The sequence below is a fragment of the Leptinotarsa decemlineata genome, unplaced genomic scaffold, assembly GCF_025532065.1.
Source record: "Leptinotarsa decemlineata unplaced genomic scaffold, Ldec_3_MD MMD2_tig00000035_RagTag_RagTag, whole genome shotgun sequence".
NCBI classification, from domain to species: Eukaryota; Metazoa; Arthropoda; class Insecta; order Coleoptera; family Chrysomelidae; genus Leptinotarsa; species Leptinotarsa decemlineata.
The window spans coordinates 22823627-22842026 of record NW_027412540.1 but is presented as its reverse complement, the minus strand read 5'-3'; the positions used below and the strand labels follow the sequence as shown (position 1 = coordinate 22842026).

The window sequence follows — 18400 nt, the reverse complement described above, 5'->3', positions numbered from 1 at the left end:
GTTCAATTTTTTTGATTTTTTGTTGTTGTTGCTTGTATGTTATTTCATTGAAATTTCAGTTTTTTGCTTAATAAGAGTGTTATTTTTCAGCTAATTTTTTGAATTTTTTACAGATTCTTTAAGGGATTTCAAATCAATCTATATCATATCAGACAATGGAAGTCCGAACTGATAAAATGCACCAAATAATAATAATAATAATAATAAAAGCCTTTATTCTCCAACAGTTTCCCATTTACAGGACAATATTAAAGAATAACAAAACATAAAATGGTGTGTATGAGTGAATTAATAATAATATTTAGTAGATTAAACAATAATTAAAATAACATATCAAAAATTAACGAAATATCGATATAACAATGCTGTTTAATTTTTCATCACCGAGATAAGTTCCTTGATGGAACATGAATGCATGTCAATTCAATTGCTAATTTTATTGAATTCACTACACATTATATAAAGTGGAGATTTCAATTGCATATTTGTTCTTATTCTTGGAAGTTTGAAAGTTGCATGATTTCGAGAAAAATATGAAGGAACATTGATATTAATCAGGCTGAGCAGACTGGGAGAGTCAATAAGGCCATTCAAGATTTTATACAAAAATATAACAAATGCACAATTTCTTCTGCACTCTAAGCTGTCAATATTGACCCTCATGCATAATTCCTCATTGTTTGTTCCCCTTTCAGGATATGTACCATCTATTTTGAAGATGAGAAATTTCAAAAATCTTTTTTGAACGCCCTCAATGGCTGCTTTATGACACTCGTAAAAAGGGGACCAGACAATACTAGCATATTCAAGTTTTGATCGTACATTAGAAAAATACAGTAGTTTCAATGCTTTGATGTTGGTGAAATTTCTACAATTTCTCATTATGAAACCGTACGTCTTTAGTGCTTGAGAGACTTTTAAGGTTGTGTTTTCTATGAAATTCAACTCTTTGTCAAAAATAACACCTAAATCCTTGATTTTGGTACATCGTTCCAGTTGAGTATTCTCAACCTTGTAAGAATAGTGTATTGATGTAATTTTTCTAGTATAACTCAGAACTTTGCATTTTCTAACGTTAAGACATAACTTGTTAATATTGCACCAATTTTGAATATAATCCAGTTGTTTCTGCAGATTTAAGCAGTCATTCGTACTATTCACAATAGAAAAAATCTTCAAATCATCAGCAAAGCACAACCTTTCACATATTAAATTGTTACATAGATCATTCACAAATATTAAAAATAGAAGTGGTCCCAAATTTGATCCTTGAGGAACGCCAGATGATGCTAGGCAAATGTCGGAATTGAATCCGTTATATGAAACATACTGCTTTCTGTTTGATAAATAAGATTCTATAAAATGTCTTGCATTTTCAGTAAAGCCAATTGCACTCAATTTATTCAATAGAAAGGTGTGATCCACTCTGTCGAATGCTTTTGCAAAATCTGTATAGATGACATCTACTTGACTATGGTCATCTAGCACCTGTGCGATATATTGAGTGATAAATATCAGATTTGACACTGTTGAGCGATTATTAACAAATCCATGCTGATTTTGAGATATCATATTTCGGATACAGGAATATATACGATTATACAAAATGATTTCAAAAACTTTTGCAAAGTTACAGAGCAATGAAATACCTCTATAGTTTTCGATTTTATCTTTATCGCCATTCTTGAATATCGGGCAAACTCTAGCCTCTTTCCACCAAATAAAGTATTAACAGATAAAAAAATAATAAAATCGCTGGGTGTAACCGGAATAAAAATGTAAATTGTTTTTCTCACAATGAATGCGAAAGGTGGCAGGTCTTTGAAAAGCAAAACACAACTTAAGTAGGCATATTTATTTTACAATCACAAAGTTTTATAAATATTGCTATTCGTCAAGACTTAAAAAAAAATTATACACAATAGTAACAGTATCTTCTAATAGTATAGAAAACGATTTCGCAAGATATATTCATATTTACAAGTTTGAGCTAAATAATTATTTTTTATATTGTGTATAACAAAAACATCAATTGATACGAACTACAATTTTTTCGTTAAAACAAAATAATCCTTTATATATAACAAAAATACAAGGTATACTGGAAATAATCGATGTTGAGTTATTGTGTAATCGTTTATTTATACAAAAAGATTGAATATACAGAAAAAATATAATATACAAGTATACAAATAATTACAAAGAACTAACTAGTCTGAGCAACGTTTGAAGCAATGTAGCATTGCCTCTAAGTACAAAAATATGGAACCGCACTCAACATAATAATAAACAGGAAATTCATTGCAGTGTAGGCCAATTTTTCATGATGTAGCATCGTTGAATTGAAATTATTTTAAAAATATACATTTTTCATTAGTTTTACTATACAAAAAATATCTTTGGTATATACTTTAAATTTATAACAAGAACATTCATTTTTAAGATTAACAATTTACACAAAACAATGTTATAAGTTGATTGTTCTCGAAAATGTCTCATGATAATCATTCAGTGTGAAGAAGAATATTTTAAACAATTCAACACAAAGTGACACCATTGGCAAATACACAACTCAAAACATTTCATCATTAACGTGGAAGCTCGTAGACGTGAAATTATATTTTTTAACTAACGATGAGAAATTACACATGCTTTTCTAGAAGTGTAGACATGATTGAATGGAATTTTGAATAGGAATTGACGTTTTACATGGAGTCGGTTCGAGGGACTACCGACTATAAGGATATGGATATGTACACTATTATTATCAGCAACAGATGCATATTTTCACACCTTCACATAATCTAGTTATTCACATGGCACATTTGGGAATTGAACGTAATGAAATTGATAACATTTTTGAAAATAAAACTTTGGGGTTTCAATACCAACAGAGATAAGAAGGTAAAGATGAAATTTTCGAAACTTCAAAACAGTTTGGAGCAATTTTTTTAAAAATATGCAACTGTTCAGTACAAAACCAGTACAATCTGATTAATTTTTAATCAACAATTCGGTCAATTAATTTAATTGTCTAGTATAAAAATTTACATTAGGACTCTGTTCGTTTTCGGCTCTACCAAATGTGAACAATTTCATATTTCTAGAAAAAATTCGTTTTATATTATTATTCAGTCTTCTCGTCATAAATTCACTTATTAACATCACTTCAAACGGTATCACGGTTCAATACAATTAGATGATGGTGAGGGAATAACGTTCTATATTTTTGCTTTGAAAAACTATATCATTCTCCACTTGGTTCGAGAATCACATAGTAACTGTCGATGATTATTCCGTTTTTTTTATAAAAAAGGTTAAACAAGTATTTTCGGTTTAGACAAAAATCTGTTTCTGTTTTAAAATCTATTGAACATTATTTTCCATATAGTCTGGCAGAATTTTTGTGCAACGTCACCCATTGAATTCAAAAGCAAAGATCGAACCTGCATTCACAAAAAAAGTTATTTCATTTTCACCAATTGAACGGCTACCAACAGATATGAGCTGATGATTTTTTATAAACGGATAGGGAACATTTCGAGGGGTATCCGGGAAACTTGATACTGAAAGAAGCTGCTGGAACAAATGTTAACGTGAGCACTGCTGCTTATTGAAATCAGAAAGAGCAGTAGGCCACGTATACACAAGAAACACCCAACTAAACAAGTCTAGGAAGGTGGTCAATGGCTTCAGGAGCTTAGGCCATATTCACTGCCTGTGACAGGTTTGACACCATTATGATTAAGAAAACGAGTAGATCAGGAAATGACTGTCCTCTGTCAAGATATCAGTTAGTTCCTAGTATAACCTTTTTAAACCCCGTGGGTTGGGCTACCTATCGGGCGCGTCTCCAGGTGACGGATAGTGAAACGGCCAGGGGACTGGGAGCCCTGTCTGGGAAGCCAATGTGGCCTTACGGACAAGGTCGCCAGACTCCTGGTCAGTGGAAGAAATACGTAGGATGAGGGGAACCAAAACTCCCCAAAATCTTTTGCGAAACATGCCACCGTGGACCAACCTAAGCTAAGGTGTAAGGAACCGTGTCGACAGCTGAATGGCCGCTGGGAGACCTGCGATTACGAACGATCCCCTTGGGGAACCGGGCGAAACTTCATTGAAATCAGCCATCTTCAGGTGATGCGGGGCTCTGCCAGAGTGACCAACCCTTCCTCTGTTACTCGTGGGAACACACATGAATGAAACAAACCCAGAAACAGCCACAGAAAAAACAAAAACCAATTCTGAGGCTGGACACCCCAATCTACCGCTCGGAATGAGGCTGGACATGGCAGATTACCTTGTGATACTATACAAAGGTCAAAGCGTAAGCGCATTTGCGCCGAGGCGCAAATGCGCTTACGCTTTGACTGCTGCTCTGCTGCACTGCTGCTCCTGAGCCGTTGACCGTATTCTTGTCTGGTTGAGGGATATCAATAAGCCACCAGTGCTCACGTTAACAACAAACATTGATCAGAAAACTTCAAAGAATGTGCAAAAACAAAAATCTGTCACAACCAGTACTTGACTATCGAAGAAGTTCTGATGAATCAAATGTGACTTCAAGATTAGAACCTGCTTCATATCTATCTTCGAGATCCGCGTCAACTGAAGAAACCAATACAGCATCGAGTGGTCCAAAACAACCCTGTCTATGATCTTGCATCGCCAGAACGAGTGAATTATAAGTGAGAGACGGTTGTGGGTACCAAGAATTGAAATACTGTGAACTAACTGCTTAGCTGACTTTTCAAACCCGTTAAAACATAAACACAATATAAGGTTATTACACATTTGGTACGACTGTCAGGCAGTCTACCATTTATTTTTGCTCTATCACATTTTCCGGTTTTCTTGATTTTTCCGTCCCAATACTCACTCTTAAACTCTATCGATTCAGGTGTTTTCAATTGAAATAAATGAATATTCTACTTCTGAAAATTATCTTTGATGAAAGAGATCAAAAACCACCACATTCACTCAATATGTGTTTCACATTATTCTGATTTTTCTGGAGACCATTTGGATCAAATATAAAGGTAACACAACCTGAGCTATTGTTATTTTCATTCTTCAAGATACATTGTATAACCTTTTTGATGAAACGACTACCCAAATTCAATTAAAGATGCGATCTTACATGTCTTCTATGTAAATTATGGTTCATTCGTCAAACGGATCATAATTTCTGCATCTGAATCTCATCATCGAACACGTTACTTCTTATTATCGAAGCAAAACCCATTCCTAACGTTTTCCCTACCACTAGCATTAGTTTTCTACCTAACTGCACTGAAACATTATACATGCGTCGCCATGGTACCCCTTTTTATAGTCGCCATATTCGAATTGGGCACTATATACTGACTCGTAGGGGAGTTCGGTAATCGCGTCACCTGCGGAATGGATCCGTTCGCCCCATTGGCCACTACAGTGTTAATAACGTTCGCACTGGCCGTTATCATTCCGCTGGAGCTGACAAGCCGGGAATTCTCCCTCGAATATGGCGGAGGAGCCGGTGTCGCGACAGGATTTGCCGTGTTCGGCGTCGGTAGTCCCACGTTCGGGTTCCTGAGGTAAGGATTACCATAGGCGGCGCTGAAGCGGGGATCGATCGACGGAAGACCTCCATTCGGCATGGACTGATGGGAGACGTGGAGATCGGAGAGATCGTTCAGCGGTAGACCAGAGCCCGACACGGGTATCTGGTGAGCTTGGAGGGAGTTGAGTTGGAGACGCGTGGATTGGAGACTTTCTCTGGTCGGGTCCAGAGAAGAGGAAATCGGCGGTTGCATCATTGGTGGGTTGTAGTCTCGGGAGTAGTCCACGTAAGGAACATAACCGTTGTTGTTTTGTCCGTCCTGCAACAGAAAAAATGGTATCAGAGGTTTGTCACTGGATTGGATATCGAACTATTTGAGATTTAGAAAAGAATATGTTACCAGTAACAGTCATAATTCGGGAACAAGAGATATTGATCTTGGTGTGCCGCAGGGCTCAGTTTATTGCAACAATCAAGATATAATGAATTAAAATCATGTGGTTACCGAAATTCAATAAAATACACTCAAAACTTACTGCAATATACTCAGAACTTTTTTCATGTTGAGGTATTGATAATGAGGAAGTAAGCAAAAACCATAGCAATGTTCTTTTTAGATGGTAAAAACTGTACATAATTTCCGTGACAACATTAGTTTGAAACGCCTTGTCAACTTGTTTTGCATGTTACAACATCAGTTGCCAGTATTTTAATTCAAGTTCAAAGTCCGTTAACTTCAAGTCTGAAAAATGGCTAGATTGACGGAAATGCATAAAATAACAGTTTTACACTTGATTGGTTACGGAGATAAAACCCGAACACAACAGGAAGGAGCTCGCCTATTTTATGAGAAATAATTTACCGACCATATCTCATAGAACAAGAAGCAAAATAGAGAAGCAGTTTCGCAAGCTTGGTCATGTGGGGCAGATATAAAAAGCAGCTGACAATGCAATGAGTGATGAACTCAAATCAGATGTGTTGCTGGAGTTTGAGGAAAACCCACATACATCGAGTAGACAGGCATCCACTACATTTAATGTTAGCCATACATCGATACTGAACACATTGAGAAAAAATAAAATTCACCCCTTTAAAATGATACCTACTCAGTAGCTCATGGAAGACGATTTTGATAAAAAGAACTTATTTTGGTGAGCATCAACTTCGTTAACATCCATAGTTTTTTTTCGTATAGTGCATTTCATTACGTTTTGCATTACATTTTAGTTTTTGAGTGTATTTTATGGAATTTCGGTAACCACGTGATTTTAATTTATTTTATTTTATTCGTTGCAATAAACTTGAAACCTATACTTCTCATTTTAAATTTGGGGGTTGTACCTGTCGTTCGAAGGGGGTTGAAGGAAGGGGTGGCATTTTTACGTTGAAGAATGTCAAATTGTAATTTACATTTGACGTGTTTCAGGTTTTTTTTTAAATATGTACAGTAACCGAACCATTTGGCTTTCACACACTGTATATAATATACTAAATTTCCATACCTTGGGTGGAAAACTGGGCTCCGTATAGTCGGCCGAATATCTGTAAATTTCCTGACCCGAAACGTTGACCGGTCCCGCCAAAGGCACCCCTATTCTCGTTATTACCGACTCGCTTCCGGTTTCCGATTCAGCTCCGGGAATGTAGTCCATATCACAATGTACATTACTATTGGAAGAACCTGTCCTCAAATCCAATTTCAGGTCTGAAATGTTCGAACTGCGATCTGATTCTTTACACTGCTTTTCCATCGTGTTTATATCTGCTGGAAAAAAAACAAGTTTCCATTATTTTTTGAAATTTGTTATTATAGATATAATCGATGGATTATACTGAATCAATATCATATCATTTTTGACTCGACAGTGCAACTATCATCATTCAACATATTTTCTTGTAAATGGTAACGCGAAAATGTGTATTAAGTGACAAAGGAAGGTAAGCACCCATTTGTATTGAAAATATTTTAATGATTTTTTACCTACATACTTGATAGATAATAGCAAACGAACGAGTGAGTTTTCAGAGAAATTGGATGATCGTGAAACCAGTGAAGTTCAGTACTGTGTTGCAGATGTTCGATGTCTTATACACTCGTGAATACGTCTAGGCATTGTGCTGATAAGATGATCTATATCCTGTTGGGGTATCTTATTCCACTCTACTTCTTACTCAAGTCTAAGTGCTGCTTAAGTTTGTGGGGACTGTTGTAAATTCAGCAGTCTGCGACCAAGAATATCCCACACATGTTCGATCGGTGTAAGATCGGACGATCTGGGAAGCCGTGGTAAGCGGTTAATGTCCTGCTGATCCATGAAGTCTAGAGTTACTCTAGACACATGCGATCTAGAGTTGTCTTGTTGAAATATGGGGTTCTCAATGGTCTCAAGGTATGTAAGGACTTGAGGCTCAACTACTTCGCGAATGTAACGAAGAACTGTCATAGTGGTAAAAAACATAGAAAGTTTCATTTCTCTTTTCTTCATTATGATTTCCTACCACGTAGTAACGGCTACATCCATCAATTTATTGAAAAATATGCATTTTCAGAAATTCAACCGATCTATGAAAAAATCACTACTGATTCAGTGAATTTCTGAACTGAATACTCAAATAAGTTTGCAATTTCAACCTTTGAAAACAGGTATCTCTGTTTTGTAGGTATTTATTTTTCAACTTTTGAGTTACTAACACAAAAGTGAATGTATATCTTTATATTGTTATTATTATCATTATTTTTTTGCATTGCATACTTTCCTACAAACTCTGTGATCAATTTGGAAAATAATTTTTCTCTCTCTGTATCTTATAAAAAATATTTTGAAAATCATCCACTTGCGAGTAATCAGAAGTTTTTAAGAAACATACAGAAACATTCATTTCACGTTTCTAGATCCCGATGAATAAGTAGAGGAGAAGGTTCACAGAACAAACTCAATTTCAAAAAGTTAATTATCAAAGATGATTTTTTACTTTATCAATGAAGCACTTACTTTCCGGATGAGGTTTCTTATTGTTCTGTCTCTGGCATAGGAACACAATAATTATAACAATGATCAGGACAATTATAGCTCCAACCACTCCAATAATAATAATCAGCATTGGGAAGCTCTCTGTAACAAAAAACCTGAGATTAGTCGTCTAACATATTATAGTGGCAATATCTCAATAGATAAAACGCAATCAATTAATTATTTATAAGAATTCACTTCAACATACCATTTGGTATGAGTTGCTACATTAACTGTATTACATTATGTAGAGTTAAATTATAGAAAGAAAGTATATGCTCTGCTGATTCATCATTTTCTATACAGAGGCGACACACACTGTCTCCCGACAGTCCCAGTCTCTGCATACGATGATTTAGACGATAGTGACCTGTGAGGAGGCCGGTTAGACATCGTAGTTCATCCCTACTGTAGTCCAACAACTGTTTGGTATCAAGCTTCGAAGGGTGAATGAATGCTTTGTTGTGGGACAATCCTGGAAGAATTTGCCAGAGGTCCTTAAATCTTCTTGCCATCCAGGTGTTCAATCTTTGTTTGGCAGAACCTGAAGCGATGCCAACGACAAGTTCTGGTCCGATGAAGCTTCTTGCAGCACCCACGTTTGCAAGGAAGTTAGCAGACTCATTGCCTTCCAGGCCAGTGTGGCAAAGAATCGAGACCAGAGATAATTTGTTAAGTCTTCCTATTGAGGAGAGTCCGATAATATTTTACTGACTTGTGAATAAGGTTGGATTCTACCAATAACATGGCACACAATTAAATAGCAATAATTTCCGCTTGGAATACACTCCCATAGGTTCCTAGGGAGGTTCATATCTCTGTCCTGGGTCTGCACTTAGAAACACCTGCACCAAAGCCGGAAGGTGTTTTTGATCCATCTGTGAACCAACAACTATCTGCTCTTAATATTTCTTTCTTCCGGAGGATCCAAGCCTCGGGAAAATACAGCATAAGATAGTTCGTAGTTGACAGTTGGAGGCATAAAGTCAGTGGTCATTTCCAGAATGCTGTGACTTCTCCAGTGTCAAACACCAGTGTAGTGTACTCTGCATTGAATTGATTTGTGCAATTGGAGATGTGTACAAGTCTATATGCAGTCCATCTCTCTCTTCGAAAAAATTTGGAGAGGATGTAGATCAAGAAGGATCTTCATGGCTAATGCCGGTTTGGTACTGATGGCACCACAGATAAGGCTGTGTCTGTAAGCCAGAAAGCTTCGCCTGAGCCGTTTTCTGTAAAGCTGTCGGCCACCAGCCAATTGCTCCATAAGTGATCATTGGTCTGACAATCATCACATGAATCTAATTGATTTGTTTGCGCCCCAAACTCCAAGTTTTACCACAAATCATTTGATATGGGCAGTCTCGATTTGTGGCTTAGGGATCAGTCTGGAGTTATGATTATAACTCAGAGCTAATTATGAGTTGATACTAGGGAAATTATAGGTGCCTGAATATTCAGTATTGCCACTCAAATGAAGGCATCGTAAATATTGAAATGGAAAACTATGTTTGTGAGTTAGTTCTTATCTATTCTTCTAGATGAAAAGATGGACCATTGACCTGTTCTTTGAGCCATTTCCAGTGTCATCGTTGATTTTGTCCCAGTTGGTAATAGAACAGTTATAAAAATCGATATTAATAAAAAAGTAGGATATTTTGAGTTAAGTGTTAATTGTGACAACAATGAAAACAATGTTATTCAAATGAGTAGATAACAACCAAATCAAAACAAAATGATTTTAGCGTAATATATTCGTGGTATTATGAAATGATATGAAACGGTGACTATTATGGAAGAAAGTAGGAGATTGGAAAATTTTACGCAAAAAAATTAATGGATGGATACTTTTTTTTAATCAACCCCACCTCCTTGGCATCAAACCGGTGTTTATTTTGCCACAAAAATTTCGAAATAAACCGGGTCACTATATTTTGTATTGATATTTCAGGTTTGATTATGAATGTTAGAATGATATTGTCTATGGATGGATCTATGTGAAATCAATTCAGATACATGAAAAACAAATTTCAGAAAATATTCATGACGAATGAATAGAGTTTTCTTATTGATGCCCCAGAACTGATTTTCAGAATTTACCATCAATTATTCCAATCCGAACGATCGAAGGGCTTTACTAAAACCATTAATTTCTCTCGCGGTGAAGTTTTTCCCGCCGAAACTTCTTTGCGGCGTCAAATTAATCTCACGACGTCGCTGCCTTACGGATTTGAGACACTACAATTATACATTCCGAAGTGTCTTTCAAGGGGCTTCCAGATGATTAATGTGGACTCGATGCCCCCTGCCAAGTCGCATCGAAATCTATTCGATGGCGTTTAAAGATGCGGTCCCAATAGAGAATGAAAATACTCATTTTTTATATCAGAAAATTTGAAGTGAACTCGTTTCTGGACGTGTTTTTCCTCGCCTCGAAAGTAGAGCAAAAAGAAATTTTTTCTACGGATGTTATACAATGTGCCATTTCTCTCATACGTTTAAAACGTATATTTCTCACGCAGTGAGAATTGATATGACACGTTCTCCATGTTGACAAGGCTATGCCGACGATTCGCGTGCAATATCCAAGTAGCCCATTGTCGGCGTTTCCATAACAACAAAACAGAAGCACTGCATAATTATTGCTGTCAACTTACCCAACGAAAGAAGTTTTATTGTTGGTTGTTATAGTATAAACAGTTCAGATATAATAAATATTGAATATAATGGAATACGAAGATTTGGAGTTGGAAAATACACCTCCAGAAATTGTTCAGGAAGCAATAGATGTTTGCATTAATTTGCTACCAAGTACATCAAGAGAAAAATATGAAATCGCTGACAGAAACTTTATGGACTGGAAAATGAATGTCAAGGTGAATTCTTGTTCCGAAAATACCTTGTTAGTTTATTTTGAAGAGTTGTCAAGAAGATTGAAATCATCAACATTATGATCTCAGTATTCGATGCTGAGGAGTACCTTAATTATTAAAAATTGTGTTGAAATATCAAAATACGTAAAACTACGTGCATTTTTAAAACGCAAATCAGAAAAAAGTGCTCCAAAACAGTCAAAAACATTAACTTCGGAAGAAATTCATCAATTTTTAAAAGATGCACCTGATGAAAAGTATTTGCTGATAAAGGTATGAATTGAAAATTTTTAAATTGTTATCGAAAAATGAATATTTGGTTTTGATTTCAGGCTGCTTTAGCTATTGGCCTTACAGGGGCATGCCGTTGTTATGAACTTCGAAAATTGAAAATTAATGACATGGAAGATCTTAATTCGGCCCTTTAAATAAAATTACCCGATACAAGGTTCCTAGAAAATTCAGTCACAGGAGATTTCTACCAAATTTACAAAAAATATGTAAAGCTTCGACCATGCACAAATGAAACACGTTTTTTTCCTAAATTACAAAAATAGCAAATGTACGAAACAGCCTGTGGGGATAAATACATTTGGCACCATGGCGAAAGAAATAGCGAAATTTTTGCAATTGCCGAACCCTGAATTATATATTGGCCACTGTTTCCGAAGGTCATCTGCGACTATTTTAGTAAATGCAGGGGCAGATCTTTCAACTTTAAAACGCCATGGGTGTTGGAAATCCAGCAATGTTGCTGAATCTTATATCGACAACTCCACAGCTAACAAAATGAAAATTTCAAAAAGTATAGTGGAATCCATTCAGCCTCCAGCGCCATTAGAACCTGAACACAACGATGCTGTGGAAGCTCAATATGTTTCCCCATCACGTTCAACTTCGACCGCAGCTAATATTTCAATTACCGAAAACATGTTGAAACAAAACGACCTACCAGGAATTACTTTACAAAATTGTTCAAATATAACTGTTGATTACTATTTTACATAAAATATAAAAATGAGTTAATGACATACAAGTATTATTATATATGTATCCCAATTTTCAATACTTGAAAACAACGCAACCGTAGAAAAAGTATAGTGCACAATGCGTGTGAAAATGACATATTTCTCACTCGCTTGAGACTTCTGCGCTCGTGAGAAATATGTGGTTTTTCTCACTTGTTATACATGTTGCGTCTTTATTTGTAACTTTCTGTTTTTATTACTATTATTATTGTTGGCATGGAGCGACTTCTAAGGGCGCATGCTCAAAACTCAATTGAAGTATGCTTATCTATCTAAACCATATCAATAGAGACCTACCTACGATCTCATGCTAAGTACGCTACGTGAATCACTATTATTTTTGCTAATTACTTATTTCACCGTGTGTGCTCTAGACTCTGTGTCATCTTCGACTGTTTGGTAACTCATTTTAACTTCCCGGTTTGTTGTACAATCCAGTGAAGCTGAAGAAAGAACACTCCAAGAAAGGGCCCTTTCAGAAGCAGGGATTTGTGCTAGGAATTCGGTGAGTTCGCTTTATGCCACAATTCTTACAGTCCACTCTTGTTTTCATTTTTATTATTTTTCAAGTATTCGAAGACGCGACAGTACAATATATACTATTGAAGACAATGTAATACATAAAAAATGTCAAACAACAAAACTAGAAATCATCTCCAAAGTGTTATTCAAGTTACGCTCCTTTATTCAAGCCGTTATATTGAGGTTTTTTGAATAATTTTGTCAGTTTTTATGAGTCTACTTTGAACTATAATTACTCATTGAATACCTATTCAATTTGAACGATATAAGCGCCATTTGAATCAGAGCACTTTTGCCAACGTACCACAAGTCGATTAATTCCGTCAGCATAGAAAGTGTGTACTCGGGATTCGATTCGACGAAGGTAGTTTTTGCTTGGTCCTGATTGGCGGAGATTCTACCGGTGAAAATGTTATCGAAGTGCTTGAAAAGATGATTGTCGATTGGCGAGAGGCCTGGGGAGAATGGTGGGTGACGCAGGACTTCGACGCTCAATTCGTTTATTTTTCGGAGAGTGATTTATGAAACGTGCGGACGCTTGTTGTGGTGGAGCAGAACAGGACCTCTTCTACTGCTGACGCAATTTTTGGTACATTTCGTTAATTTTCTCACAATAGGTCTCTGCTGTATTGGTTTGGCCCGGTTGCAGAAAGTTATGGTGAATCTCATTATACATCAACTTTTGCGCTAGGTTTTCCTCTTTAGGAAGCGCCTGAGTAGTTCATCGGTATCCAACCACTCTCTTGAACGTCTTACTTGTCGTAGACAATCCACTTTTCATCAGACGTGAAGATCCGATCCAAAAAATATCGTTTTGGGTATGGAAAAGCAAAGAAGAACATAATTCAGAACGTGTCAATTTCTGTCAATCGTTCAAATCATGGGACACCCACTTTTCGAACTTGTTGACTTTTCCAATGCGTTTAAAACCATCAAAAACCGCATAGGAGCTCTACTTTTCCAATAAAAGTTATATCTGACTTTTTGAGCGTCTGAAGATGTGAACAGTTCATACAATTCCTGTTACTGAGTATACTCAAAAACTGGGTACTGTACACACAATTATGATCATTCAAGTTTTTGAGCCATTAGTTCAGATTTAGTTTGATTATGGAACTATTTTGGATATTTCAGTTATAGTTTCATAAATTCAGCTGTGTTTATAGGTTTTACTTATTGCTGAAATAATATAATCTGTAGGGTAGTAATCCGTGGTCGAATGAAACTTGTAGTACGAAACGTTTCGTTTGTTAGTTCGATAGACGTCACCAGTGGTATGTTCGTTTACTGCGAGGATGGAGGTCAGTCAGTATTCAGTAAAATACGGAACGTATGGTACTATAAGTTCCATTCGACCACGGGCTACCTTTTACTGGTTTGCTTTCTCTTACTTCAATACCTCTTATATACAAAGCGGTTATGAGCCTATAGTATAATTATGCCTCTAAAACATGGACCATGATGAAAAGAGAACAGGAAAGGCTACTGGTCTGAGAAAGAAGCTCATACGAAAGATATTTGGTAGAAAAAACATAAACGGGCAATTACTGAGAAGAATAAAACAGAACCTCAACATAATAGCAGTGATAATAACTTAGCAACTGAGATGGCTGGGTCATGTGTGGATGGAAATTGGTCTCAACCAGTCATTTAACAGAAAAGAAGTGAGGAGGAAGGTCTATCTGTATCTGTAGAGTAGGGAGGGTGAGTGTAGGCCTACATCACTTAGGCCACATGTGACCCATTGTACATCCTTCCGAGGAGTTGTCCTCCTAGGTCATCGTCCATCCTGTCCTTTCCAGGAAGGTGGACAGGTCACTGGAAGACATCTGCTTTATATCGGCAGGTGTAGGCCAAGACTAACCGAAAACACAGTCTCTAATCGACTATAACTCCGGAAACTCGCATAGGACATGCCAGACAGTTTCATCTTCCTGTTCACACATCCTGTTGTGTGAACAGGATGTGTGAAGGTATTTCCTTAGTTGACAGTGGCCAGTCAGAAATTCTACTGTTAAGCGTAGATTTTTCCTGGTCATCGCCAGATATTTCTTCGGAGTCAGCTTCCCAAGATCCTGGCAAGAATGTATCCCTTGAATTCATTGAATAGGGATTTAGTATGAGTGTTACATCAGTTACTGATAACGAGATCAGAGAAATGAAATATTCTCTGAAAAATTGAAATTCGCCAGGATGTGATGGTATCAGAGCAGAAGAACTCAAGGAATTTGCAAATTAAATCACACCGGTACTAACACTTTTAATTAATAATATATTTCAAACCGGTCAATGTCCAAACACGTTCAAAAAATCGATAGTCACACCCATATTTGAAAAAGGAAAACCGGAGGTAGTCAGTAACTACAGGCCAATATCTATTGTGACAAGTTTCAATAAGGTATTCGAAAAGGCACTGAATTCGAGGATAACTTCATACATTGATAAATATAGGCTTATTTCTTGCAACAATATGGTTTTAGAAAAGGTCTCTCTACTATTGATGCAATTGCTGCAGTAATAGGGGAAATAAATGGACACATAGATCAGAGACGGCCGGCATTATGTGTATTTTTAGACTTAGCAAAAGCTTTCGACACTGTTGACCACGATCAGTTGTTGGAGGTGTTAAATAAATCAGGAATACGAGGCAAAACACAACTACTCTTCTTATTTGGGTAGCAGAAGGCAAATAGTGATAGTAAACAATACTCTCAGTTCTGAAAGAGAAATTACTTATGGTATACCACAGTGTACTGTTATTGGACCTACATTATTTTCATTATATATTAATAGACTACTAACCATGAAGACAGATGGTTCCATTTACAGTTTTGCAGATGATACGGCCATAATATATACTGATGATAATTGGGAAAAATTGAAAATGAAAGTTGAAACTCAAATTAATGTATTGAAAGACTGGTTTGATCATAAGTCAATCAATTTTGAAAAAACAAAATTTCTACCCTTTGCAATCTACCCAACTATAATGAATAATAATAGATAACCACGGAAAAAATAGACGTCCTAAGCACAGACCATATTAAGTACCTGGGAGTCACAATTGATTGACATCTCAGATGGAATGAATATATTAAAGAAATAACTAAATCATTGAGACGTTTATTGTATAAAATTCAAGTATTCGAGATCCGTTCTCGATATCAATCACCTTAAAATAATATACTACGCATTGGTACAATCTAGGCTCCAATATAGCATACTCAGTTGGGGTGGCATATCAGACATCCAACTGAAAAAAGCTGAGGTATTACAAATAGAATAGAAAGAATGACTACCCCTCTAATTATATTTTTAGAGATTAGATATAATATTGGCACTCCTAAAACTGCTAGGAGTGCCTAGAAGATTACAGTACGACCAGCTGTCGAAAGCGCTCGCAGATAATTAATTGAAGATATAAAGCTTCAAATCTTTTTTGTGAAATTTAATATTAAAATAAAAAAAATTATAAATAAACATTATTATTATTATTATTATTATCAGGCCGTAGGTGTCAGTGGGTCCTAAAATTCCTAGTCCAGCAGTTTTTTTGGCTAAAGAGTCGGCAATGCCATTACCTTTACTCCTGTCGTGCCCTTTAATCCACCTCAGAATAATGTTATTATTTACCGTGGCTTTGTAGGAAGGTCTAATACAAGATGCATGGAAGAAGTGGGAGATAGCAAAACATGAAGATCCTCAAAATAACAAACTGGAAGAGATGAACTGAAAATGAGAAGGAATGGTGGAAGGTTAGGTTACGTCAAAAGTGACTGGGTCTATTCGACCCTCCACCGCAACCCGCAAGGGTTTATTGCGGCTCACACCTATTCACAATGGTGAAAGGTAATAGTAAGTCTGATATCCCGAGCGGAATAATTTCCTTGGGAAAAGCTACTGTTTCTTTTTGACAAACGTCTAACGCCTCTTTGTTGTCTCATTTTCATCATTATTATATTCAACCTGGGGTTTGATTTGTTTTCTAAAATGACAGTGTCTCAACACAATAAACAATTCTATGGGAATTATAAAACATTGCTGACACCCCTTCCGTATTGGAGAGCGCAGATTGTTCAAATTCTGCTGCCACAGTCCTGTATAGATGTTGTAGATTTCAGCTACTTACTTTGTGGCATCAGACTGATCTCAACTACGTCGCTCCCATACGGATTAGAGACACTACAATTATACATTCCGAAGTGTCTTTCTTGGGACTCTCGAATGATTAATGTGGATTTGATGCCCTCCGGCAGAGGGTCCTCCAGGATGGAGTAGTCCTGGTCGTGCAAGTCGACCTCGTGCCCGTTGAACGTCCAGACGACTCGCTCCGGAGCTGGAATCGAGAATGCCGTGCATTCCACTCGAACGTTGTCACCCTCGATACCGAATTGGGTGCGGTGACTGATTATGGAGGGAGGACCTGAAAAATAAAAACAAGTGTTTCAGAATTCAATGAAAAAAATGAAAATAACACGCACTACACGAACGTTGAAAAACGTAGAAGTTGAAGAGGGTAAAAATCTCGAAACAGGTGATTTGCCATGTGTGAATACTTCGACCAAACGCTGACCAATTGGGAATATTGTTGATTTTGTTCTTGAAATTATTTTAAAACTATCGTTGAGAACCCGACTTGAACCGGATAGTAGTTACAAGTCAATTTCGTTGTTCGAAATTTAAATGGATATCAATGATGTGAGTATCACGACCACGCTTGAAATTCGAAAAAATATTTTCATTTGCTGTTGGTGGGTAAACAAAAAAATGAACACAACTCCTGTTAGCTTTTTTCTAACGCTTATAATGTTAGATGAATTGAGAACAATCTTGATAAAAACTACCTCGAAGACAGTTTCAGGAATTGATGACATTAATGGAAGAGTTCTGAGATCAGTTCTGGATTTGATTTTTGTGAACCACTGGCATATCTCATAAACGAGTAATTTTCAAGAGGTATCCTTCGGGACCTAAAATAATCAAAATAAATACCAATATTTAACGCAACATGATGCGCTATTTGTGTTCAGAGTAAAATTTCCAAAGCGGTCCAAACTGCCTACACTGTGCGACTGATCTTCTACCTTGATCATTACAATATCATCTCTAATAACCAACACGGATTCAGGAAAGCTAAATCAACTTCATCGGCTATTGATCAAGCTCTGGATTTTATCTATGAACAGCTTAACAATAAGAAGAATGTACTAGGTATATTCTATAATGTAACTCGTGCATTTGATATGGTTAACCATGACTTACTCTTTCGTAAATTATACAGCATAGGAATTCGTGGTTTACCATAGCAAATCTCACTGTAAGAGTGCTGAGTTAGGAGTGCTATATTGGGACCAACTCTTTTTATAATATTTTCAAATGACATCTACGATACGTGGACCACACCTAATACTCATGCTGATG

At 36.5% G+C, this 18400-nt stretch overlaps 1 protein-coding gene across 4 annotated transcripts in view; it reads right to left on the bottom strand.

Moving 5' to 3' along the window:
* Positions 1–1840: 1840 nt before the first annotated feature.
* The window catches only part of LOC111516172 (irregular chiasm C-roughest protein), a 232808-nt gene continuing 216248 nt past the window's right edge, over positions 1841–18400 (bottom strand). For 3 of the 4 annotated variants that reach the window (XM_074172023.1, XM_074172025.1, XM_074172024.1), the window contains 4 exons: positions 17109–17402; positions 8539–8658; positions 7048–7310; positions 1841–5861 (listed from right to left, as the gene is read on the bottom strand). In XM_074172023.1, the coding sequence (XP_074028124.1) occupies positions 5301–5861; positions 7048–7310; positions 8539–8658; positions 17109–17402 (1238 nt within the window). In that variant the 3' untranslated portion in view covers positions 1841–5300. The remainder of the gene's footprint in view (positions 5862–7047; positions 7311–8538; positions 8659–17108; positions 17403–18400) is intronic. The other variant, XM_074172026.1, reaches the window with a different exon arrangement.